The sequence below is a fragment of the Saimiri boliviensis genome, chromosome 1 (genome assembly GCF_048565385.1).
Source record: "Saimiri boliviensis isolate mSaiBol1 chromosome 1, mSaiBol1.pri, whole genome shotgun sequence".
In the NCBI taxonomy this organism is placed as follows: Eukaryota; Metazoa; Chordata; class Mammalia; order Primates; family Cebidae; genus Saimiri; species Saimiri boliviensis.
The window spans coordinates 170007286-170031967 of record NC_133449.1 but is presented as its reverse complement, the minus strand read 5'-3'; the positions used below and the strand labels follow the sequence as shown (position 1 = coordinate 170031967).

General features: G+C 52.3%; 3 protein-coding genes across 17 annotated transcripts in view; 2 read left to right on the top strand and 1 right to left on the bottom strand.

Annotated features, from left to right (window-relative positions):
* ARAP3 (ArfGAP with RhoGAP domain, ankyrin repeat and PH domain 3) overlaps positions 1–7531 on the top strand; it is a 29649-nt gene extending 22118 nt beyond the window's left edge. For 5 of the 8 annotated variants that reach the window (XM_074380933.1, XM_074380944.1, XM_074380938.1 and 2 more), the window contains exons 22-33: positions 909–1056; positions 1355–1423; positions 2184–2258; positions 2358–2472; positions 3965–4093; positions 4174–4307; positions 4536–4618; positions 4713–4748; positions 4880–4943; positions 5054–5191; positions 5410–5448; positions 6270–7530. In XM_074380933.1, coding sequence (XP_074237034.1) covers positions 909–1056; positions 1355–1423; positions 2184–2258; positions 2358–2472; positions 3965–4093; positions 4174–4307; positions 4536–4618; positions 4713–4748; positions 4880–4943; positions 5054–5191; positions 5410–5448; positions 6270–6755 — 1516 coding nt within the window. In that variant the 3' untranslated portion in view covers positions 6756–7530. Of the gene's footprint in view, positions 1–908; positions 1057–1354; positions 1424–2183; positions 2259–2357; positions 2473–3964; positions 4094–4173; positions 4308–4535; positions 4619–4712; positions 4749–4879; positions 4944–5053; positions 5192–5409; positions 5449–6269 lie in introns of all 8 variants that reach the window. The other 3 variants (XM_074380954.1, XM_074380963.1, XM_074380957.1) reach the window with 3 other exon arrangements.
* Positions 7532–9515: 1984 nt separating this feature from the next.
* Positions 9516–22302, top strand: FCHSD1 (FCH and double SH3 domains 1). 4 transcript variants are annotated; one of them, XM_010338261.3, is made up of 20 exons: positions 9516–9608; positions 9834–9931; positions 10527–10572; positions 10955–11022; positions 11356–11512; positions 11599–11735; positions 11887–11950; positions 12812–12940; positions 13378–13500; positions 13681–13776; positions 14187–14306; positions 14744–14848; positions 15011–15172; positions 16167–16295; positions 16373–16456; positions 16625–16742; positions 16873–17093; positions 18212–18299; positions 19835–19890; positions 20024–22302. In XM_010338261.3, exons 1-20 carry the CDS (start codon positions 9588–9590, stop codon positions 20087–20089), a joined length of 2088 nt encoding a protein of 695 aa, XP_010336563.1. In that variant the 5' UTR covers positions 9516–9587; the 3' UTR covers positions 20090–22302. The 4 variants fall into 4 exon arrangements, with proteins under 4 accessions (XP_010336563.1, XP_010336556.2, XP_010336552.2 ...); XM_010338254.3 differs by having other exon boundaries at positions 11377–11512; positions 19835–22302; XM_010338250.3 differs by having other exon boundaries at positions 19835–22302.
* RELL2 (RELT like 2) lies at positions 20526–24649 on the bottom strand. 5 transcript variants are annotated; one of them, XM_003920536.4, is made up of 8 exons: positions 23852–24648; positions 23205–23444; positions 22744–22809; positions 22583–22649; positions 21955–22140; positions 21300–21687; positions 21150–21183; positions 20526–20924 (listed from the first exon to the last, which is right to left on the bottom strand). In XM_003920536.4, exons 2-7 carry the CDS (start codon positions 23386–23388, stop codon positions 21151–21153), a joined length of 924 nt encoding a protein of 307 aa, XP_003920585.1. In that variant the 5' UTR covers positions 23389–23444; positions 23852–24648; the 3' UTR covers positions 20526–20924; position 21150. The 5 variants fall into 5 exon arrangements, with proteins under 5 accessions (XP_003920585.1, XP_074237001.1, XP_039333835.1 ...); XM_074380900.1 differs by having other exon boundaries at positions 21150–21687; positions 23852–24649; XM_039477901.2 differs by having other exon boundaries at positions 20526–21183; positions 23852–24649.
* Between the last annotated feature and the right edge of the window lie 33 nt (positions 24650–24682).

Sequence of the window (24682 nt, the reverse complement as noted above, 5' to 3'; positions counted from 1 at the left end):
GTGCACAAGAATCACTTGAACCTGGGCGGTGGAGGTTGCAGTGAGCCAAGATTGTACCGCTTCACTCTAGCCTGGGTGACAGAGGGAGACCCTCTCTCTCAAAAAAAAAAAAGAGAGTTAAAATTCATAAAATTCTTAGTATAGTACATGCCAGTACATCTGGCATGTCATAAGCCTTGAGAAATGGTTAGCAATCAACATTATTTTGTTTTATTATGCTATGTCAGGGAAAGGGTTAGATATGAGAAACAAAGATGAATAAAATGCACATATACCTTTATCCATCTGTGAGGGATACAGGCGCCTTTGAGCAATTCTGGGGAGAAACCCTTTCTGTATTGCACTGATTATACTATATTACAGGGGCCAGGTGCGGTGGCTCACACCTGTAATCCCAACACGTTGGGAGGCCAAGGCAGGAGGATCGCTTGAGCCCAGGAGTTGGAGACCAGCCTGGGTAACATAGCGAGATATCCCATCTCTACAAAAAATAATAATTAATATAAATAAATAAATAATAAAAATATACGGATTGGTCAACTACAGGCCCATGGGCCAAATCCAGCTTATTGCCTATATTTGTAAGTAAAGTTTTGTACATAAAGTATAAAGCCACACCCATTCATGTATATATTTTCTATAGCTCCTTTCATGCTGCAACAGCAGAGCTGAGGAGTTACAACAGAGACTGTCTGGTGTGCAAGCCTAAAATGTCTACTCTCTGTTCCTTTACATAAAAAGTTTGCTGACCCTTGCCTTATCTGTCTCCCCTAGACTGGGAGCTCCTTAAGGCCAATATTATCTTACTGTCTTATCCCAAGCACTTAGCCCAGGCATACAATAGGGACTCAATAAATGTTTGCTGAATGAATGGCTACATTGATGAAGACCCTGGCACCCCTCTGCAGGGTGCAGAAATGTGCAGCTCTAAACCAGATGTGTACACGGAACCTGGCTCTGCTGTTTGCGCCCAGCGTGTTCCAGACGGATGGGCGGGGGGAGCACGAGGTGCGGGTGCTGCAGGAGCTCATCGATGGCTACATCTCTGTATTTGATGTAAGCTTTCCTGACCCCCAACCCACAACCCCTCTCCCCTACCCTTGCAGGACCCAGAGACTCTGATCCTGCTCACCCCAACAAGCCCCCAGCTGAGGCCTCTGGTGTCCCACCACACCAGGAACCACCTCCCAGAGCCCTGGGCCCTTTTCTCCCATGACCTAACTTCCAACATCCTCACCCCCTTGGTTCTTAGCTCTTCTGGCCTCCAACCCTCTTAAACAGGTCCTCCTTGGCCTTGAGATCTTCCCTGCAGATCCTCTTCCAGCACCCCAACACTCTTTTGGCTCTTTCACAGATTGATTCTGACCAGGTAGCTCAGATTGACTTGGAAGTCAGTCTTATCACCACCTGGAAGGATGTGCAGGTAATTCATCCTGATCTTAGTCTCCTGAATAGGGCAAGAGGAGACATCAGGACAGGAAGCTGACCATCTGCCCAGTTGAGGAAGTTTCCTTTCCAGCCTGTCCTTCTGGACACTAGCACTCAGTTCTCTGAGAGATGGGAAACCCAACGAGTGAACTGCTTTGGGGAGTGGGGTTTGGTTAGGGTTTGTTCCATTTGTTCCACCATGAGGATTCTTCCTGGTGATAATCTTGGCACTGGATAGTTGGTTTTGGGGCACTGTGGGAGCATCAAGCAAGACCTTACTTCTAAGTGTAAGAGATCCAAGGAGGAGTTAGTAAAGTCAGACAAAGCATGGAGAATAATAATAATAAATCTAATAGCAAACATAGCTGAGGACTTAATTATCTTCCAAGTACCTCTAATCTCATGTTAGTATCATACAACTCCGTGAAGTGGGTAGTCTCATTTTTTTCAAATAAAGAAACTGAGGCTCAGAGGGTCATTGATTCAAGGTCACTCTACAGCAAGTGGCAGAGCCCAGGCAGTCTGACTCCACATCTGTCCTCCCAGTCACTCTGATGCCTTGGGAAGCACATATGCAGCCTAAAGATGCGGTTCTGCCACTCCCAGAGTTCTCCCTTTTAAGGGCCTGAGTGACACTGGGGTTGGGAGGGGACCTTTGTTGGAAGAGGCGCTTCTGAGGCAACACGAGGAATCTTCTGACTTTGATTTCTTGTGTATCCTCTTTTGTCCTTCTGACTTTTTACCCCTCCCCTTAGCTGTCCCAGGCTGGAGACCTCATCATGGAAGTTTATATAGAGCAGCAGCTCCCAGACAACTGTGTCACTCTGAAGGTTGGTCCCGAGGGGACTGGAGGGGAGAGAAGAGAATAGTGAGGTGCCAGGGGCAATGACCTGACCAGCATGGGTTCTCTGCTCTTGCCCTGACCCCAGGTGTCCCCAACCCTGACTGCTGAGGAGCTGACTAACCAGGTACTGGAGATGCGGGGGACAGCAGCTGGGATGGACCTGTGGTTGACTTTTGAGATTCGAGAGCATGGGGAGCTGGGTGAGTATGACCATGCCTGTGTGTTCATGCATGTGTATATGCGTGTGTGTGGTTGTATGGTCAAGATCATCAAAGACTTCATGTTACCAAATACAGTGGACTCATCAACTCATTCATGCAAGGGGACATTCAACACAGTTGACTCATCCCCTCTTTCTCAGTATTCTTCCATCTTGGCCTTAGTGACCCCCATAAGCTCGTAGTTTACCTTCTACCTCAAAAGAGGCTTCTTTTTCTCTTTTGCCCAGACTCCAAATGTTGGAGAGACCCACAGCTCAATCCTGGGCCCTTTTCTCTTATTTATCTACATTTCTCCTTGGATGAACAAATCCATTCCCATGGCTTTAAATGCCATTAGTAAGCTGACACTCAAATTTATATCTCTGGCCCACATCTCTCCTCTCAGCTCCAGACTTACATATCCAAATGCCTACTCAACACCTCCACTTCTGGCAAGCAACTCAAATTTAAAACATCTAAGACCAATTTAGATGATTTCTAGCCCGCTTTCCTAAGAAAAAGCCTAGGCCATTCTCCAGTTTTTCCCAACCCAGTAAATGGCACCACAGTTCACCCAGTGATGAAGGCCAGAATCCTGGAGTCCTCTGGGATGCCTCCCTTTGCATCATCTTCATACTCAACTCACCAACTAGTCTTGTCGACTCCATTAGAATCGATCACTTCTCTCCATCTCCACTGCTACCACCATCCTAGTCAAAGTCACCATCATCTTTTTGTCTGCAACAGTAACCACTAAAATGTGTGGCCCCAGAAAGGGGATAGCTGGACAGCGTTCCATTCTTGCATCTTTACAACCCATTTCCACGCAGCAGCCAAATGAACATTTCAAGCATAAACCAGCTCATTCCTATGGTTAAAACCCTTCAAAGGCTTCCCATTGAGCTTAAAGTATCATTCCAGTTCCTTACAATGGCCTACGTGGCCCTGAATGTCTGGCCCCTGTGTCCTCCACGCCTCATCTCACATCACCTGTTCTCCTATCTATCCTCTTTGCTGTAGCTACACTGAATGTTTAGTTCCCCAAATACATCTCTTCTGATTCAGAGCCGTTGTTCTTACATCTTGTCATGCTTGAAATCTTCTATCACCCAATCTTAGTATGGTTTGCTCTTCCTAATCCTTCAAATCTCTGAGTCTCATCTTCATGTGCCACTTTTGAAAGGTCTTGCCTGACTACCCTATTTCAGTTGCTGTCCTGTTGCTCGCTCAGCTTATTGTTTCTTGCAAAGCAATTATTTGTCTGCAATTATTTTCTTGTCGGTGCCCTCACTAGACTGTGTGCTTTGCGAAGGCAGGCCACATGTATCATGCTCACCACTGTATCCCAGGGCCAGCACAGTGCCTGGCATAGAGATGGTGAAAAATAAATATCTGTGGTTGGATAGTTGAATGGACGAATGAATGACTGGTGAGAGTTGGGGGCTTGGTATGAATATTCTGACTGATATATACCCTCACCTTACCCCTTAAGAGCGGCCACTGCATCCCAAGGAAAAAGTCTTAGAGCAGGCCCTACAATGGTGCCAGCTCCCAGAGCCCTGCTCAGCCTCCCTGCTCTTGAAAAAAGTCCCCCTGACCCAGGCCGGCTGCCTCTTCACAGGTAAGCCTCCTTCCTCTGCCCAACATCCGTCAGGCCTCTTCCCCAGCACCCTCCACCCAGGATTGTTCATCTGCGCCCAGGTATACGACGTGAGAGCCCAAGGGTGGGGCTGCTGCGGTGTCGTGAAGAGCCACCTCGCTTGCTGGGGAGCCGCTTCCAGGAGAGGTTCTTTCTGCTGCGTGGCCGCTGCCTGCTGCTGCTCAAGGAGAAGAAGGTGAGGCCCTGGGGCCAGAGGCGTGGGATGCTGGGTGGCCATGGAGAAGGAGCCATGACTGCACCCACCCTCTGACTCCACAGCCCACACTCTTATCAATCTCATTGTTTCCATGCCCCCGACTTCTGTGACTCCGTGACCACAGACCCCCTTGCTTCTATGACTTCTTGACCTCATTTAGCACAATCTCTCATCTCTCAACCTCACTGACTCTGTTTCTGTTCTCAGAGCTCTAAACCAGAACGGGAGTGGCCTTTGGAAGGTGCCAAAGTCTACCTGGGAATCCGCAAGAAGTTGAAGCCTCCAACACCGTGAGTTTTCTTCCCCAGCCTGCACTTCTAGGGCCTTCCTGCCTTCACCCCTCTGCCCTTTCTGACTGCCCCATCACTGTTCTTTGTCTCCCAGGTGGGGCTTCACATTGATACTGGAGAAGATGCACCTGTGAGTACCTCCTGCCCTGGCTTCTCCTCTGGCCCAGCTTTGCACCCTGTCTTTTCTCCTCCCTCTTTCTATCCTCCATTCCTATAGCTGTGACCCTCTCTTTCTCTCTGATTCCACTCTGATCACCCCAGCTACTTGTCCTGCACTGACGAGGATGAGATGTGGGATTGGACCACCAGCATCCTTAAAGCTCAGGTGAGGGGAAGGAAAAGGCTGAGGGCTGGGTCTGTGGTTCCCCTGGAGCCCAACTATCCCCCTCAGTGCCTTTCATGCCTATTGGTGCCAATCCCTCACGTTCTCACCAGCACGATGACCAGCAGCCAGTGGTCTTACGACGCCGCTCCTCCTCTGACCTTGCCCGTCAGAAGTTTGGCACTATGCCTTTGCTGCCCATCCATGGGGATGACAGTGGAGCCACCCTTCTCTCTGCTAATCAGACCCTGGTAAGGCACCCTGCCTGCCCCAACCCCTGATTCCTACCGTAACCCTTGTTACATTGCAGTAGGGAGTGGTGTGCCTGCCAGCCTGGTGCCACCCTATGCTCACTGTCCCCCTCCCTTCTGCCTTCTCCGCCCCATTGCCCACCCCTGTCTCCTGTTGCTAGTCCTCACTGTGTCTTTATGTCTTTCCCTCCCCTTGTCCTCACCCCACCTGTGCCCAGCGGCGACTACACAACCGGAGGACCCTGTCCATGTTCTTTGTGAGTATTGTGCCTGCTCCAGCAGTGTGCCTGTCAGCCCTGTGTTCCTCTGTGCTGCCTGAGCCCTGGGTGTGCTCTGTTTCCCTCATGTAGGCCATCAGGGTGTGTGTATGTTGGGGGCAGGGAGCAGGACAGAGAGAGAGAGGAGAAAGAGAGAGGAGGCCATAAAGAATGAGGACAATGAGGGATGTAAGATGTGGTAATAAAAGGAGAAATTTGGCCAGGTACAGTGGCTCATGTCAGTCATCCCAGGATCTTGGAAGGCTGAGGCGGGTGGATCACCTGAGGTCAGGGGTTCAAGACCAGCCCGATCAACATGCTGAAACCCTGTCTCTACTACAAGTACAAAATTAGCTGGGTATGGTGGTGCATGCCTATAATTCCAGCTACTTGGGAGGCTGAGGTAGGAGAATCGTTTGAACCTGGGAAGCGGAGGTTGCGGTGAGCCGAGATTGTGCCATTGCACTCCAGCCTGAGTGACAAGAGCGAAATTCCAACTCAAAATAAAAAAGGAGAAAGGTGTCAGAGAATCTGTGAAATAGAAGGCAAATGATGAAGTGAATGCATTTTGGAGTTGGACAGACCTGAGTTTGAACTCCAGCTCTACCATTTACTCATTATGTGATGCTGGGCAACTTACTCAACCCCTTTGCACTTCACTTGATTCTTTTGCAGTAAAACACTGCATAGGGTTGTTTCAATATCATACATGCCAAATATTTTGCAGCATCTGGCCCAGAGGAAGAACTCAGTAATGTTAGTGATTAATAATCTGGTAACCCTAACTCTGTGTCCACTCCTGCCACCCCATTCCAATCCAGCCAATGAAGTCATCCCAGGGGTCTGTGGAGGAGCAAGAGGAGCTGGAGGAGCCTGTGTACGAGGAGCCAGTGTATGAGGAAGTAGGGGCCTTCCCTGAGTTGACCCAGGACACCTCCACCTCCTTCTCTACCACACGGGAGTCGACAGTGAAGCCAGAGAACCCCCTCACCAGCCAGAAGTCCTTGGATCAACCTTTTCTCTCCAAGTCAAGCACCCTGGGCCAGGAGGAGAGGCCACCTGAGCCTCCTCCAGGCCCCCCTTCAAAGAGCAGTCCCCAGGCACGGGGTTCCCTGGAGGAACAGCTGCTTCAGGAGCTCAACAACCTCATCCTGAGGAAGGGAGAGATCACTGCAGGCCTGGGAAGTCCTCCCCAGCCATCCAGTCCCCAGTCCCCCGGCCCCATTGGCCTTCCAACACAGACACCTGGTTTCTCCACCCAACCCCCCTGCACTTCCAGTCCACCCTCCAGTCAGCCCCTCACATGACCCTAGGACCAGCAGACTGAGAGAGTAGGTACCAGAAGACTCAGAAGCTCTTATCATGGCACTGCTGGCAGCTTCCTCTGCCCTGGCTGGAAAGACTCCAGAATCCAGTGTGGTGCTGTGGAAGGAGCACCAGACTGAAGGCTTCAGTGGCTGCATGTCCCAGGACAGGTCATGGCATTTTTCTGTACCATGAGGTAACTGAAGTAAGGAGAGCAGTGAATATCAAACTGTGTTTCTCAGAGCCATAGCCTCACATAGTTTCCCTCAACAAGGGCAGCTCCTGCTTTATATGTTTGATATATAGGGGTTCTATGAGACATTTTGGGTTTTAAAGGAATGGTTTTTATCTGCATTAAAGAAAAAATGCTTTGGAAACCAGAGGCCTGGATGATGTTCAAGTCTATCCTGCCCGACTTCCTACATTCTGGAACTACAAAGAAGCCTCGAGTAGGGAGACTGATTGAGATTGAGGGGCTGGGATCGGGGGAGCCAGAAATAAATGAGTCATTGTCAATAAACCTTGGAACCAAAAGACTACCATTCTCATCTATTCATTCATTCAACAAATATGTATTGTGCACCTAATTGGTGCCAGGTCTGGGGATATAGCATAAGCAGAGCAAACAGGGACCCTGCTCTTGTGGATCCTCCATTGTGGAGGGGAATAGAACACAGCAAATAAACACATAAACCAGTACTTGAACAAGTGAGTTGAGTGCTATGAAGAAACTAAACCAAAGTGATTGTGGAGGCTGGGCGCAGTGGCTCATACCTATAATCCCACCACTTTAGGAGGCCAAGCTGGGCAGATGACCTTAGGTCAGGAGTTCAAGACCAGCCTGGCCAACATGGTGAAACCTGTCTCTACTAAAAATACAAAATTAGCTGAGTGTGGTGGCATGTGCCTGTAATCTCAGCTATTTGGAAGGCTGAGGCAGGAGAATCGCTTGGTCCTAGGAGGCAGAGGTTGCAGTAAGCCGAGATCACACCATGGCACTCCAGCCTGGGTGACAGAGTGAGACTCCGTTCCCCACCCCTCCCAAAAAGAGTGATTATGGAGATGGCCTTTGTGCTGGGTAGGAAGGCATCTGTGAAGCGCTGCAAAGTAAGGGAAAGAAGCTGTTGGAGGAGAGACGTAGAATGCTGGAAGGAGGAACTTCTGGAGAAAGAAAGCAGGCATGAAGAATGCTCTGCACTGGAAGGAACTTGATCTACTCGGGAAACAGCAAGGAGGCTGGAGCACAGTGAACAGGGTCTTCCATGCATAGCCTTGAAGGCCATGGATTCTATTTAGATTTTATTCTGAAGCAATTGCATTTTAAACAAGAAAGTGATGAGATCTTCTTTCCTTTTAAAAAAGAAAAAAAGATTGATCACTCTGAGTGCTGTGTGAACAGTGGGTTGGGGTGGGGGCAGTGTGGAAGCAAGGAGACCAGATATTAGACCCGAAGACTAATAATGGTGGCTTGGACTAGGATGGTGGTCTTGGAAATCAAGGGAAGTAGATCAATAGGTTTTTGTTTGTTTGTTTGTTTGTTGTTGTTTGAAATAGAACCTACAGGACTTGCTGATGGATGGATGGAGGGGTAGGAGAAGGCACACTGACTCTGGGTTTCTGACTTAACTAACTGGAGGAAATGTGGTGCCATTTAAAACGTTACCTGGGGGAGGATCAGGTTGAAGGACTTTTAAAAGCTTTAAAAGTTGAGGTTCCTGGGCCGGGCACGGTGGCTCAAGCCTGTAATCCCAGCACTTTGGGAGGCCGAGGCGGGTGGATCACAAGGTGAAGAGATCGAGACCATCCTGGTCAACATGGTGAAACCCCATCTCTATTAAAGATACAAAAAATTAGCTGGGCATGGTGGCACGTGCCTGTAATTCCAGCTACTCAGGAGGCTGAGGCAGGAGAATTGCTTGAACCCAGGAGGCGGAGGTTGCGGTGAGCCGAGATGGCGCCATTGCACTCCAGCCTGGGTAAGAAGAGCGATACTCCGTCTCAAAAAAAAAAAAAAAAAAAAAAAAAGTTGAGGTTCCTATTATATATACTAGTAGAGATGTCACTGGGGAGTTGTAAGTGTGAATCTAGAGTTTTGAGCCATGTCAAGGGTCCAAGACAGGTGCCTGAGCCAAAGGAGCTTAGGTGAGGAGGATGAGGAATGGGGTGAGGCTCCTCAGAAATTACTGCTTGGGCTGGAAGATCCTGAAGGTGGCAGGGGCTTCCTGCACATCTCCCAGCTCTCACCGACTCACTGGTATCGTTTAGTTTTCAGTGGGGCCCAGTCTTTTTTCCTCTGGGCCTGGTTCCTTCCTGGCTCCAGGCATCTTTCCCACCCTGCTCACGCTTGCTTTTCCAGTTAAGCGGGAATTAGGAAAAGGTCTGGGACCAGCCCTCTCTTCGTCAGATGCATCTTTGCTCAGGTGCCCAGTGACTCAGTGTCCCTGGTCACACATTGAGTTTCTCGTCATTCCTCATCATTAGCTTGGGGACTGGTGATCTACATATGCAAATGAATAATTATCACTAATTACAGGCTGAATCAGTGGTTATACTACAAATAGAACTCAGGCGTCTTGAGTCAGAAGCCTGGGGTTCTCCCCACCGCCCAGCGGACGCTGCGTCTGCCCCGTCGCCCGGACCCTTCCGGGGTATTCTCCGTAGTAACAGGATTAGTTCTCTGCGGCGCCCTCTCGCTTCTGCGCCCTGCGCCGTCGCCGGACGAGGCGTGGGCGGGCAGAGGGCGGGGCCTGGGTAGGCCTGGGGCGGGGCTCCACAGTGGGCGGGGCTTCCTCGAGTTCCGGAGTCCAGTCGCTGGCCGCCTTGCTGGATCCGAGATGCAGCCGCCGCCCCGAAAAGTAAGCTTGGCCCTGAATGGGGGACTCCTGGTGGGCTGGGGGAACAGAGGGAGCTAAGGGGGCACCCGACTTGGGGTGGGGGACGGGAAGTCGGAAGGGGTCAACCCAGAAGTAACAGAGGAAACAGCTCAGCCCCTCCCCGGCCCCGCCCCCTCACCGCTCCCTGCGCGGAGTGTTTTTTTGGGCCTCGCGCCGGGGGTCTTCATCCTCTCCTTGCCCCCACAGGTGAAGCCGGCCCAGGAGGTGAAGCTTCGCTTCCTGGAACAGCTGAGCATCCTCCAGACCCGGCAGCAAAGGGAGGCGGATCTGCTGGAGGACATCAGGTAGCCCCTAAGCCCCTTCACTTACACTCATCTTTGTCGTTGCACGCCTTTTCTCCCCAACATACATCTGCCCGGGTGGAGGAACGGGCCAAGAGCTCCCCAGCCGACCCATCCACAGCCCTCACCCTAGGCCTGGCCTGTCCAGATACTAAATAGAATGCTCCCCCACCTAACCCCTCACCCCACACCCTCGTAAACACACAGGAACCCTCCCTCAAAGCCCTTGACTCTACACCACTGCCCCCACCCCCACAATCAAGCTTAGGGCAAAATCCCTCTCCCTCTTCCAGACCTGTTGGAAAGCTGGCAATGTACCCAGGCCCCCATCAGTCTTCACCCCTAAGCCCACAGTTGAACCTCCAGGGTGGGGAGGATCCTGCTGGGGCCCTGAGCAGTGAGATGAGAGTTTCCTGTGTTGCAGCTGCCCGAGGTGATCTCAAGGACTCTTATCAGTCCCATTCCCACTGGGTGTAGTCACACTCTAGAAACCTGGCTCCCCTGCTTCCTCCTGCCCAGAGTAGAGGACTGAGGATGGGAGAACAGGACCAAACATAGCCTTATCCCCCACCTCACCCCCCACCTGCAATCTCCACAGATCCTACAGCAAGCAGAGGGCAGCTATTGAACGGGAGTATGGGCAGGTATGAAACTTTTCTCTGGTCTTGTTCCAGTCTCCTTTACATCACCAGCAATGTCTGTCCATACCTATCCCTACTGTGGTCAAGAGCAGATGCCTAGAGTGAGACAGACTGGTGTGTAATTATAGCCGTGTGACCTTGGACAAGTTACTTAATCTTTCTTGGTCTCAGTTTCTTTCTCTGTAAAATGGGAATAATAATGATACCTTCATGTAGTAGGGCTGTTGTTGCAAGGATTAAACAAATTAATGACTATAAGGCATTTAGCAAAGCAAGTGGCACGTAATGTACCCAAAGAATGGTATGATTATACTCTGATCTCATATTCTCCCAGTTGGGGTGGGTCTTTGAAAGGGAACTTGGTCTGTGATGGCTTTTTCACCAGGCACTCCAGAAACTGGCTGGCCCATTCCTGAAGAGGGAAGGGCACCGGAGCGGCGAGATGGACAACAGGTGGGCCCTATGGAGGCAGTGGGCCACAGGGGCTAAAAAGTGATGGGGAGCTCAGCCCCAGGAACCTGTGGGGATGAAGGCCTAGCAAGTGGGGAGGGCATGTGAGCTGCAGGTATAGCTGACACAGCAGCAGCAGAGGAGCTGACCCAGCAAGGACACTGTGGGTTGGGTGGAGGGCAGGAGTGAGGCTTGTGGCTGAGCTAATGGGCTGATCGATTGATGGGCTCCCAGACAAGGGAGGACTGGAAAGCACTCTACCTCCCATGCTGTTGGTCAGGGGGCGGCGGGGGGCAGGTCTCATGAAGCTCTGGAGTGCTCTCCTCCTCAACACAGACCTTCTTTGGGAACGGGCAGGACAGTGTTTGGTGCCTGGCGCTGCCTGCTGGATGCCACCGTGGCTGGGGGCCAAACCCGGCTCCAGGCATCCGACCGATACCGTGACCTAGCAGGGGGTACAGGGCGGAGCGCCAAGGAGCAGGTGCTTAGGAAGGTATGGCTCAGAGGATGGGGTGAAGGAAGAGCTGGCTTGGGACCAGAGGTGGCCTAGGTCAGGACTTTGTGTATGCATCCCGATAGGGAACAGAGAACCTCCAGAGGGCACAGGCTGAGGTGCTGCAGTCTGTCCGGGAGCTGAGCCGAAGTCGGAAGCTGTATGGGCAGCGGGAACGAGTGTGGGCCTTGGCACAGGAGAAGGCAGCTGATGTCCAGGCCAGGTGGGGTCATGGAGAGTGGGGAAGCCCAAGGTGGGAGAACAGGGAGGTGGGGCTGTGTGGGGTTGGAGCCAAGTCACCAAACCTGGGCCAGACTCTGGTCTCATATTCTCCCAGTTGGGGTGGGTCTGACTCCTTTCCCTCATCTGCACAGGCTAAACCGAAGTGACCATGGGATCTTCCACTCTCGCACCAGTCTCCAGAAACTGAGCACCAAGGTTTGAGGGATGAGGGCATAAGTGTGGGGCAGGGAAGCGGGGGGCAGAGTAGTCTAGTGGTTTGGAACCTAGATGCATAAGTATGAGAGACTGGGTAGAATCCAGGCTCCCCTGCTTCCTGGGTTGGTGACCTTGGTTAATTTACTTGATCTCTCTGAGCCTTATTTTCATCTATAAAATGGAAAGAATACCTTTTTTTTTCAGTCCTTTAATATGCATTTATTGAGGATCTATATGTAGTAGCCACTGTTCTAGACACTATGGATACAGTGGAGAACACTACCAAAGGAGTTCCTGCCCTCACAGCCTGCTTAAGAAAGACAAACAGCAAATAAATACTTACGTTAAGATGAAAATAAAACAAGGTACTATGATAAAGAATAACAAAGGGGTAGAATTTCGAGGGAGGCCTCTCTGAATAGGTGGCCTAACTGTCAAGAAGGAGCTGGCCTTGCAAAGATCTAGGGAAAGAATATTCCAGAGAGAAGAAATGGCAAGTGCAAAGGCTCTGAGGTGGGAATAACTTTGTAAGCTTGAGGAACTGAGAGAAGGCCGGGTGGCTGGAGTACTGTGAGCAAGGGAACAAGCACTTGAAAAGAGGTCAGAGAGGTTGCCGTGGCCAGCTCATATTGGACCTGGTGGACCATAGTGAAGGAACAGTGGATTTTATTTTAAATATGTGCAGAAGGCACCAGAGGATTTTGACCAGGAGTTATGAGTATGGAAAATTTTTAGTGTAGTGCCAGGCACATAGTAAGCACTTAATAATGTGAGAATCCCTTCTGGATCTGGCTTCTCAATTGGTCTTGGAAGGACCCTGGGGGTCGAGGGCTTCCTACTGACACCAGTTTACCCTCCTAGCTGTCCGCCCAGTCAGCCCAGTACTCCCAGCAGCTGCAAGCAGCCCGCAATGAGTACCTGCTTAACTTGGTGGCTACCAATGCCCACCTCGACCATTACTACCAGGAGGAACTGCCAGCTCTGCTCAAGGCCAGTCTTAACCCAGATACCCATTCCTCAGCAGGGAGGGAGAGAAGGACCTTCCCCTGTTTCTTGATGCCCATGACGCTGGGTGGTGCAGGGGATCTTGTCTGCTTAGAGTGGATAGATGACAGATACTTGGGCTCTGGTTCTGCTTCTAGCTGGCTGCATGGCATCGTTCAGTACACTTAACCCTTCTGAACCCCAGATTCCTCATAAGGGATAACCCCTTCTTTGCCTATCTTAAAACACTAATGGGGCTCGAAGGAGAGAATGAATGTGAAGTAAACTGCTAAGTGCTCTGCACACATGAGGGCCTTTCTCACGAGTGTCTTCTTGCCTCCTTCCCATACCTCATGCCCATCACCCATCAAATCTGGAATGAGCCTACTGTACAGTAGAGGTCTGGGGGAAGGGTGGTGTCAGTATCTTCGGGTTTTCTCTAGGCCCTGGTCAGTGAGCTGTCAGAACACTTGAGGGACCCCCTGACCTCCCTGAGCCGCACTGAGCTGGAAGCCGCAGAGGTCATCCTGGAGCATGCCCACCGCGGGGAGCAGACAACCTCCCAGGTGTGGGCTTCAGCCTGTAAGAGCTCCCCAGGGATCCTTTTTACCCTTCCCTCCCAATGCAGACCTTCCCATTGCACATCTGTCCCTTTCCTTTACCCGCTCTCTTTCTTCCAAGAAGTGCTAGGGACAGGGTTGGAGAGTAAGCCAGTGAATGAGTGACTGACTTTTCCCATCCCCTAGGTAAGCTGGGAGCAAGACCTGAAGCTGTTTCTTCAGGAGCCTGGCATATTTTCCCCCACCCCACCTCAGCAGTTTCAGCCAGCAGGGACTGATCAGGTGAGACTTCCTGCTTGTTGAAACCGGGCCACATATAAAGGGGACTATGGTTGAGGCCTCCTCCTTCATTATCCTTGTCTTTGTGTTAACTTACTGCATGTTACACCATAGAGAGGGGGTTTCAGAACTCCAGCTCACCTCCCCCTCCCACCAGAACACAAAAACACACCTCGGTCTACCTTTCAGTCACTTGACTGCACCTTCCTTTTCATTCAACCTCTGTCCCGCGACCTGGATCCCGTTTCTGAAGCTCTGTGTCTCTGTGTTCACATTACCTGTGTCCATGCCATAGGCATGTTCCCCTTCCTCTTTGTCCTTGTTCGCGGAGGTCAAGACAGAGTGGAAAAAGGAGGGAACTGGAGAGAAGGAGCAGCGTCACGTCCTCTCACAGCACCCCCTGCCCCATGCAGGTGTGTGTCCTGGAGTGGGGAGCAGAAGGCGTGGCTGGTGAGAGTGGCCTGGAGAAAGAGGTTCAGCGCTTGACCAGCCGAGCTGCCCGTGACTACAAGATCCAGAACCATGGGCATCGGGTGAGGTGGGGGGCACAGGTGTCATGCGCACCTTCTTAGCAAGAAGAGCTGAGAGGGGATCCTAGAGCCATTGGGGGTGTCATGGAGCTACAGAGGGGAGGGAGAGGTTTGTTTCTTTTTTTTTCTTAAATGGATGAGAGGTATTTTAAAGGAACAGTGTGGCACAGTAGTTAAGAGCAGAGTTTTTGGAACTAGACCCATATAGGTTCAAATTCTCTTCTCTTGCTTCCTAGTTCTGTAACCCTGGGTAAGGGAGTGACTTAACCTTTCTGGACTTCAATTTCCTCATTGCTAAAGTAGGGCCAATAATAGCGCCCACCTCACAGGGAAGATTAAATGACATAATGTGTATGATGCAACTAGCAAAGTACCAGGCCCACAGCAAGTCATGCCCAACAGTATCTCCACCCACCCCTGTTCTCTGCCTTTCCAACCAGGTTCTGCAGCGACTGGAGCAGAGACGACAGCAGGCTTTAGAACGGGAGGCTCCAGGCATAGAACAGAGGTTACAGGAAGTGCGAGAGAGCATCCACCGGGCACAGGTGAGATACAGCCCTGGGGTTACAGCCCTGAGATCCCACCTTCTCAAGCAAGCCTCACTCCCTTTACTTCTCTTTCCGATGGTGGGAAGGAGAGAAGGGAGAGGCAGAGAACAGACACTGCCATGGGCCAGGTTCCACTAACTTCCTTCCTCCCTATGCCAGGTGAGCCAGGTGAAGGGGGCTGCCCGGCTGGCTCTGCTGCAGGGGGCGGGCCTAGATGTGCAACGCTGGCTCAAGCCAGCCATGACCCAGGCCCAGGATGAGGTGGAACAGGAGCGACGGCTCAGCGAGGCTCGGCTGTCCCAGAGGGACCTCTCTCCAACTGTGAGCTCCTCCCGCGACACTACCCGTACATACTTAGAAGGGAAAAACTCCAGTGGAAGACAGACCTTATAAAACTGGAATCACAGTTGTGCTTAACTCATAGGGTTGTTGTGAGGCTTAAGTGAAATCATTCATATATAATTCTTTTTTTTTTTCCTTTTTCTTTTTCTTCTTTTTCTTTTTATTATTTTTATTTTTTTCACTGTTCTTTTTATTTTTTTTGAGACGGAGTTTCGCTCGTTACCCGGGCTGGAGTGCAATGGCGCGATCTCGGCTCACCGCAACCTCCGCCTCCTGGGTTCAGGCAATTCTCCTGCCTCAGCCTCCTGAGTAGCTAGGATTACAGGCACGAGCCATCATGCCCAGTTAATTTTTTGTATTTTTAGTAGAGACGGGGTTTCACCAAGTTGACCAGGATGGTCTCGATCTCTTGACCTCGTGATCCACCCGCCTCGGCCTCCCAAAGTGCTGGGATTACAGGCTTGAGCCACTGTACCCGGCCATATATAATTCTTTGCATAATTTCTAGCATAGAGTCTTCAGTACATTTTTATTATGAGCATAATAGAATGATTAAGAAGTAGGGCTCTGGGTCGATCTGTAAGGGCTTTAAGTACCAGCAACTCTGCTTATGAGCTGTGCAATCTCGAAAAGTGACTTAACCTTTCTGAACCTCAGTTTCCTTGTAAGTAAAGTGAGGTTAATAGTTGTGCAAAATAAAACTGGCTCATTATGAGGATTAAATGAGACAGTATACATAAGATACTTAGCGTTGAGTGTGGCACATAGTACGCACTCAATTGCTGTAATGCTGCTATCACTGTTAGTATTATCCTGCTCTGTGGTGACTGTGGTTGTGTACATAATGAGTGGATGGGTGCTACTACCCTGGAGGGGGATCCATGGTGTCCTTCAGGGGGAAGATGGAAGAGTGGGAGATATAACCAGTGCTTGAGAATGGGCCCCATATGAGGTCTGTTCTTTGCCCCTCCAGGCTGAGGATGCTGACCTTTCTGACTTTGAGGAATGTGAGGAGACAGGAGAGCTCTTTGAGGAGCCTGCCCCCCCGGCCCTGGCCACCAGGACCCTCCCCTGCCCTGCACATGTGGTATTTCACTATCAGGTATGAATTGTATGGGGACCTCTGATGGGCAAGGGTCGGGGGACAGCCAAGTCCTTAATCCTTTGTGTGTGGCCCAGGCAGGGCGTGAGGATGAGCTGACCATCATGGAGGGTGAGTGGCTGGAGGTCATAGAGGAGGGAGATGCTGATGAATGGGTCAAGGTGGGTATGGGACCCTGGGCTCTGACTTTGGTTTGGGGGCAGTGGGAGGGACTTCTCTCTGGCCCCCATGGACCCAGCCAGGCAAAGCTACAAGCCTGAGTAGAGGAGAGCCAGGGTCATGGACTGCTGAGGTAAGTCTGATATCTGTTCCCATTGCTGGGTGAGCAGGCTCGGAACCAGCACGGTGAGGTAGGCTTTGTCCCTGAGCGGTATCTCAACTTCCCCGACCTCTCCCTCCCAGAGAGCGGCCAAGACAGTGACAATCCCTCCGGGGCAGAGCCCACAGGTAAGAAAGAGAAATTTGGGATCAGGGGACCCCTGGTATGGAGAATTGTTAGGGGCTATAGCCCTGGGGTGTCAGGGTCCTGGGGCACTGCCACCCGCCTCCCTCTCACTGTCTCTCTCGGCCTCTGTAGCATTCCTGGCGCGGGCCCTGTACAGCTATACCGGACAGAGTGCAGAGGAGCTGAGCTTCCCCGAGGGGGCGCTCATCCGTCTGCTGCCCCGGGCCCAAGATGGAGTAGATGATGGCTTCTGGAGGGGAGAATTTGGAGGCTGTGTTGGGGTCTTCCCCTCCCTGCTGGTGGAAGAGCTGCTTGGCCCCCCAGGGCCACCTGAACTCTCTGACCCTGAACAGGTGAGGCTTACCTTCTCTCTGAACTCCCCAGGCACTTCTGGATTGACCCTTCCACCCCAATAAAGCCTCATATTCATCTTAATGCCCTCTTTGCTCTCCAGGTTTACCTATAGTGGCCTGGGCCTCCCCATCTCCTATGGCTGGGCAGGGGAAAGGGAAACCAAGGCAGCCTTCATAGGAGTTTGGGGGTTCTACTTTAGTGCTGGCTAGATCTGGGTTCAAATTTCTATTGCATGACTTGAACAATGATTTAACTTCTCTGAGCTTGTTTCTTCACATGTAAAATGGGGATAATACCTACTTTAGCAGGCTCACTGTCATAATTAGAGATAATCGAGGTAAAGCCTTTAGCACAGTGGAATGCAGAAGGTGCTTCAATATAAGAATGCCTGTTGTTACACTGTGTTTACATACAGCAGAAGAGCATAGGAGTGGGCATCAGGAGAGCTGGGTTCTAGCCAGCACTCTGCCAATAACTGGCTTTGATTTTGGACAGCTGGCTTAACCTGGGTCTTACTTCTAACATAGGAGTCATATTAATAAAAATGCCTACCTTGGCTGGGTACGGTGGCTCACGCCTATAATCCCAGCACTTTGGGAGGCTGAGGCAGGTGGATCATGAGGTCAGGAGTTCAAGACCAGCCTGACCAATATGGTGAAACCCCATCTGTACTAAAAATACAAAAATTAACTGGGTGTGGTGGTACGTGCCTGTAGTCTCAGCTACTTGAGAGGTTGAGGCAGGAGAATCACTTGAACTTGGGAGGCAGAGGTTGCAGTGAGCCAAGATGGCACCACTGCACTCCAGCCTGGGCAACAGAGTGAGAGTCTGTCTCAAAAAAAAAAAAAAAAAATGCTTACCTCATGGGGTAAAGGTGAGGACTGAATGTATTAGTACATGTGAAGTGCCAGCAGAACACGTGAGATGATAAATGTAAACATTCAATACATATTGGCTGTTGAAATATCTGTCAGCTACAACCCCCACCTGAATACAAGCATTTGGCCACTACCTGTATTGAGAAGTGATAAGGAAGGAACTGAAAATGGGATGAGAGGAAAAGCTGGTAAAACCTCCCCACCTGCCAGGAATAACTCTGTGCCCACCCCACCTCCAGGTGCTGCCGTCCCCTTCTCCTCCCAGCTTCTCCCCACCTATACCTACCTCTGCGTTGGATGGGCCCCCTGCACCTGTCCTGCCTGGGGGTAAGTGGAGGGAATTGGGGGCCCTGGGAGGCTAACAGACAGGAAGAACAAGGAAGCCTGGCTTCCTAGGTCACCCTCCCGTCCTCTCCGTGCTCCCAGGCATCTTGCAATAAGGTCTGTTGCAGCTTGGTGGACAGCACTTGCCTGGGCTCTGGAGCCAGGCTGACTGGTTCAGGTCCTGATCTGTCACTTCCAAGTATGTGACTTGAGGTGGGATTCTGAGCCTGTCTGGGCCTCAGTTTATGTTCTTTATGAAGTAAGGAAAAGGTACTAGCTCACTGAATTGTTATGAGAGCTAAAAAAGATGCCTGTGGACTACACAGCATTGTGCCTGGCACAGTAAGTACATAGTCACTGTTACTATTTTAAAAATTAGCGGGCTGGGGCATGGTGGCTCACACCTGTAATCCCATTACTTTGGGAGGCTGAGGTGGGTGGATTACCTGAGGTCAGGAGTTCAAAACCAGCCCGGCCAACATGGCAAAACCGCATCTCTACTAAAATAGAAAAATTAGCCAGGTGTGGTGCCCACCGGTAATCCCAGCTACTCGGGGGGCTGAGGCAGGAGAATCACTTGAACCCAGGAGGCAGAGGTTGTAGTGAGCAGAGACTGTGCCACTGCACTTCAGCCTGGATGACAGAGTGAGACTCCATCTCAAAAAAAAAAGCTAACTTTTCTCACTGTGCCCTCCCAATGTGCGGTTTTTTGCTCCTAGTATACAGATACCTACCTTTAGGTCATTATTTTTTCTCTTCTGATGCTCACCTTTTTTTTTCTTTTTAAATGTCTATAGCAGTTTTATTATTTATTTTAGATTCAGGAGGTACATGTGCTTGTTTGTTATGTGGATATATTATATACTGGTGGAGATTGGGCTTCTAGCGTACCTGTTACTCAAGTAGTGAGCATTGTCCCTGATAGGTAATTTTTCAACCCTCACCCCTGCCTCTACTCCCACCTTTGTCCCCTTTGGAGTCCTGGGTGTCTGTTATTTCCATCTCTCTGTCCATGCGTACCTGTTGTTTAGCTCCCACTTACAAGTGAGAACATGCAGTATTTGGTTTTCTGTTTCTGAGTTAGTTCTCTTAGGTTAATGGCCTCCAGCTCCATCCATATTGCTGTGAAGGACATGATTTCATTTTTTATGGCTGCGGAATGCCTGCCTTTTCTAAAACTTCTGGTACTTCCACCTTGTCCACAAGGAGTCTCCCTCCCTGGAGTTAAACCACCATCTCCACCACCCCAAGTTCACTTGGCGTAACTTAGCACTTAGTCATTTATTGTGTTTGTTGAGGTTTCATTATCGGTTTCTTGACAGCCATTGGGGGTGGGAGTGCTGTGTATCCTATCTCCCTTTGTTTCGTACCTTGAGCAGAGCTGACTATACAGCAGTTGCCCAGTAAATGTTGAGGATAGTGCATGGAGTGATGGTGATCATTAATTTAGCAAATATTTATAGAATGGCACTGTCCTAAATGCTGGAGACACTGAACAAAACAAAGTCTGAAGACTGACTTGTGGTTCTTATTTCCAGACAAAGCCCTGGACTTTCCTGGGCTCCTGGACATGATGGCACCTCGACTCAGGCCGGTAAGGGCCCTTGCCTCGGGGAAGAGTGTGTGTAGAGGGTCATTCCACCCAGTCCTGTTGTGTCTGCAGGGCTGTGGGAATAGGGATAACTTTAAGGGAGGACTCTGGAGAACTAACTGTGTGTTCCCTACAGATGCGTCCACCACCTCCCCCACCAGCTAAAGCCCCAGATCCTGGCCACGCAGATCCCCTCACCTGAAGGCCAGGGAATCCCTGACCCCCAGTGATGCTGCTGCCCCTATCTTCAAGCTGTCAGACCACACCCTCAGTGATCCAGAGCAACACAGCCAAAAGCTGGAATCTCCCTTATTTCCACCCTCACCTCCAAGGGTAGAAACTTGCCCCTTCCCACTTCTGGGGCTGGAACCCACTCCTTTTTTTCCAATTGTTCTATCATCTCTAGGACTGAACTACTCCTTTCTCTTCTGCTACCACCTTACTTAGGGTGGTGAAATGCCTGAAATCTCTGGGGCTGGAAACCATCCATCAAAGTCTCTAGCGGTCCTGGCTTACCTCTGTCTCCACCCTGGCTCTGTGACCCACCCCACTCTGGATGCCAGGGTCACTGGGGTTGGGCCCGGGAGAGGAACAGGCCTTGGGAATCAGAAGGAGCTGGAGCCAGGATGCAAAGCAGCTGTAATGGTCTAAGCGGATTTATTGACAGTGAATAAAGGGCACGAAGGCCAGGCCAGGGCCTGGGCCTCTTGTGCTAAGAGGGCAGGGGCCTACGGTGCTATTGCTTTAGGGGCCCACCAGGGGCAGGAGCCTACTCCCAGCTGCCACGCTCTATCATATAGAGCGAGGTGTTGGGGAAGGCGGGTCAGGCAGCCTGTTGCAGGCAGGGGAAGGAGAAGAGACTGAGGGGCCATGACCTCTCCTGAGGCCCCTCAGCCTGAGACCATGCAACTCCAGGTGGAAGTAGAGCTGCTCCCTCAGCTGGAGGGCAGTGCTGTCCAGTGGAGGGGAGGGCCTTCACGCCCACCCACCCCCTGGCCCTGCCAGCTGGTAGTCCATCAGCACAGTGAAGAAGGAGACTTGGAGAAGAGGAAGAGTAACAGTGTTGCTTCCTATTCAAGCTGTGTCCAGCTTTTCCCCTGGGGCTGCAGAACCTTCCCTACTCCCACCACCAAACCAAGGGATTTATAGCAAAGGCTAACCCTGCAGTTTACTCTGTGGGTTCAGGAAGCTGAAAGGCTTAAGTAGTTTAAGTAGGTGATGGGAAGGCAAGATTACCTCATTTAGGGCTCAGGCAGACTCACCTCACATACCCCCTGCTCCCCGTGGTAGAGACACCTGAAATAAAGGGGAGGGTCAATAATCAGATAACAGGAGTAGGTCCTATCAGTGCCCCCCCAGAGTAGACAGCAATAATTGCTGAGCCCAGTGCAGCCCTGGCTGTGTTTTCCTACCTGGTGATTGCAAGTGTCCGGTTTGCTTGGCTGCCCATTTTCCTCTTCAGGCAGCCCTGGGCTTGTGCCCCTCCCTCCGGCCCTCAGTGTTGGCTCTGCAGAGGCTCTGGGGTTCCCTTCAAGTGCACGAGGGGCTAGGCTACTGTCTCTGAGTCTTCCATTCTGCACTGAGGGGCTGGCTAGGACCTGGGGCTGTGGCCTCTCGGGGGGCAGCGGCCTCTCGGGGGGCAGCCGCTCCATGGCAGGCATCCCTGCCTTGGGCTGTCCTCCAGACCCCTGACCACCCCCTGGGTCCTGTCCCCCACTGGAGCCCCAGCTCCTGTCCGTGGGGGAGCCATCACGGTGTTCATGCAGTCCATAGCGCTTCTCAATGTGTGTCACCCGGAACCTGGGAGGGGAGGGAACACTGGGGTTTAGGACAACTCAGAGGCTGCTTGGCCCTCCCCTCTGACCAGGGACATCCTGGGTTTGGTGGCTACTTCCCTCAAGCCTAAGGTAAGGGGAGGCCTTCTAAGATTGTAGGGCACACTGTATGCCTGACTCCTGCTGGAGCTCCCAGTCCAGGCGGAAAGAGCCAGGGCCCACTTTTGGGATCAAGTGCCTGATCTCTGGGCCTCCTACCTCAACCTCCCTTTCCCTGGAGCACCTGCCCCACCTGCCCACAGAGAACACAGTGGTCTCCCCTGTCCGGGGGCGGCTTTTTCCTTCCTTGGACCGTCCCTGGCGGACAAGCGGAGGCCTCTTGCTGCGGCTGCAATGGATGCAAGGGGCTGCAGAGCCCAGGTGCACTGTGTGATGATGGGAGGGGGCTCCGTCCTGCAGGCTGGAGGTGGCATCCACACTGGACAGCAGGGAGGAGGGGAGCAAGGGGTAAAATTTCCATTTCCCTTCATGTTTTGTTGCTTATGTTCTTTCAGCATGCTCCTTAAAACCCCAGAAGCCCCAATTTCCCCAGACCCTGACATTTTTTCATGTCTTTAATAAACTCAACATTAAGATGTTAGTGACCACGTGTTCTTCCTCCCAGGGCTGTTTGCTAAAAAGAGCATTGCTTAGCCCAAAGGAGTGGCACTAGAGGTGAATGTTGGACTTGACTATATCTAGATGAGACATACGGTTTGAAGGAATCGAGATTTCTATGAAACTTCTTTCTTCCTATAAGTTAGCCAGCCTTGCCCTTCCCCCAACCCCATACATGCAAGGAGACTGGGAGAGGATTGTGCTGGAGGAGAGGATACTCTCCAAGGCAAGCTAAGTCATGCTGGCCCTTGTTTCCAGCTCACCTGGACAGCTGCACTGTCCCTTCTCCTTCACTGTCCCCCAGCATCTCCTTCAAGGCCTCAGCATTGGCTGAGGAAGAAGGAAAAGAGGGAGTCAGTGGAGGTGGAGGTCAGGGCAAGAGAAGGCTAGAGAAGGAGGGAGCAAGGGGCTAGGCTAGACCCACCTTCATTTTGGATGATGCAGCGAACAATCCTCTCCACTGTGTCCTCATTCATGTCATCATCCTCAGCTGAAGGATGAAAGAGATTGGCAAGGAAGCAGGAATGAGTCAGCTTTGGGGGAGCATTACCTGGTGGCCCCCATCATTTATTGCTCAGGACATCCCTTTTACCTACTTGCTATCATGCTGGACCTCAGCATTTCAGGGACCAGAAAAGATGGGGACACCAATGGGAGCCCAAGACTACCATCGGAGGACCCTTCCTGCCATGCTGCCTTTTCTAGTTTTGCTTTCAGAGTGGTGTCACCCTACTTGCTGACTCAAGAGTGCATCACTAGGCTTCCTGAGCAGGCTTGGTCAGGATTTGGCCTGGGTCTGTTGGTCAGGGAGGCAGAGGTGAGGGGCAAAGGTGTGGGGAGAAGGGCGAAACGTGACTGAGCCAGGGTTCCAGGCTCTTCACTCACGGGGCCGAAGCTGGGCATCGTCAGGCTCAGAGCCCCTCGACGTGCGGCAGCGGTAGCCCTTCTTCTTGAGCACGTGGCAGATCATGAAGCCTACCAGGCCCATGAGGAAGAAGACCAGCACAAGCAGGAAGAGCATGTACAGCCCATGTTGGGGCGGTTCCAGGTCAGGCTGTGGTTCCGACATGAGGCCCTGGGGGGCGAGCGCGGGCCAGGGCGCCTCCTGGGTTTAGGGGGCTGCAGCTGGGAATGGGGGAGGGGTAGGAATGCCTTGCTCAGGATCTGAAACAAGCTAGTCTCAGCGGTCCGGCTCCACCCCCTACCCAACCAGGGAGCTGTCCGGGCCAAGGGTGCTGGTTCGCCAATACCGCCCGAGGCAAGAGGTCAGCGGCTACGCAAGCTCTCTACCACAACCCGACGCCCCGAGCGTTCCCCTTTCCAGCTCATTCGCGCTTCTGTCCCTCCCAAGGACACTGCAGCACGAGATGGGACGGAATTCTTAGGCGGCGGGAGCAGAAATCGCGCCTGAGTCAGCGCCCTCACCTCCGCGCCGGCCTGAGCCAGGCCTCTGCAACCCCCTCCTCTCAGTACTCCCGCACCCCTCTCCCTTTTCGGTTTCTCCCACCCTGACCACCTGGCCCACCCAGTACCGGTGATTTGGTTCTGGTTCCGGCTTCTGCTCGGGTTCCGGCTCCAGGGGCGTCCTAGTGCGGCTCAGGGCCCCCGACGCCCTCCCGGCGCTCATCCCTTGATTCCTCCCCTCCCCCTTCGCCGCCTCACCGGCCCCGGGCTGTGGCTGCGGATACCGGCGCCGTGGCAGGCGGGGGGAGGGAAGGACAGAGAAGGATGCGGGCTGGCTGGGAGCGGCAGCAGGCTTCGAGCAACTCCGGCCCTGGATCAGGGAGATGGGCGCCTCCGCAGCCGCCCTGGCTTCCCAAATGCCTTCGCCCGTCGCGGGCCCAGGACCAGGGGGCGGAGCGCAGGTGTACGGGGCGGAGAGCGTGAGCCTTGCGCGCGCGTGACTGCGCCGGGCCCCCCCGGGGCAATGTGCGGCGCGGAGTCTGGGTCCGGGTGGGGTACAGGCTGTCCGGTGTGGGTGTTGTCCACTATCCGGCACGCCTGGCGCAGCTCCTGTCCTCAGATGCCCCGACCAAGGGGGGGAGTCAGGAATCTTCCCCGAGGGCTGGGGGAAGCCGGTTTTCCGCACCTTTGAGGGACGGAGTGGCGGGACCTTCGTAGCTTCCTAGAGAAATGACCACGGCCTGCGCCCGGTTTGGGGCAAGCGGCTGGATGGGATGGCTCGGCTTTCCGAGGCTCTGACCCCCGGCCGGAGAGAAATGGCCCTTGCATCCTAGGAGCGATGCTACCAGTTCCCCGCCCAAGCCTGGACGCTCAAAGCCCCAGATCCCGGGAGAGCGGAGACAGGCGAGGGGCGGAGCTCCTCCAGGGGCGTGGCCTGGGTGTGGTTGGAGGCGGGCCCG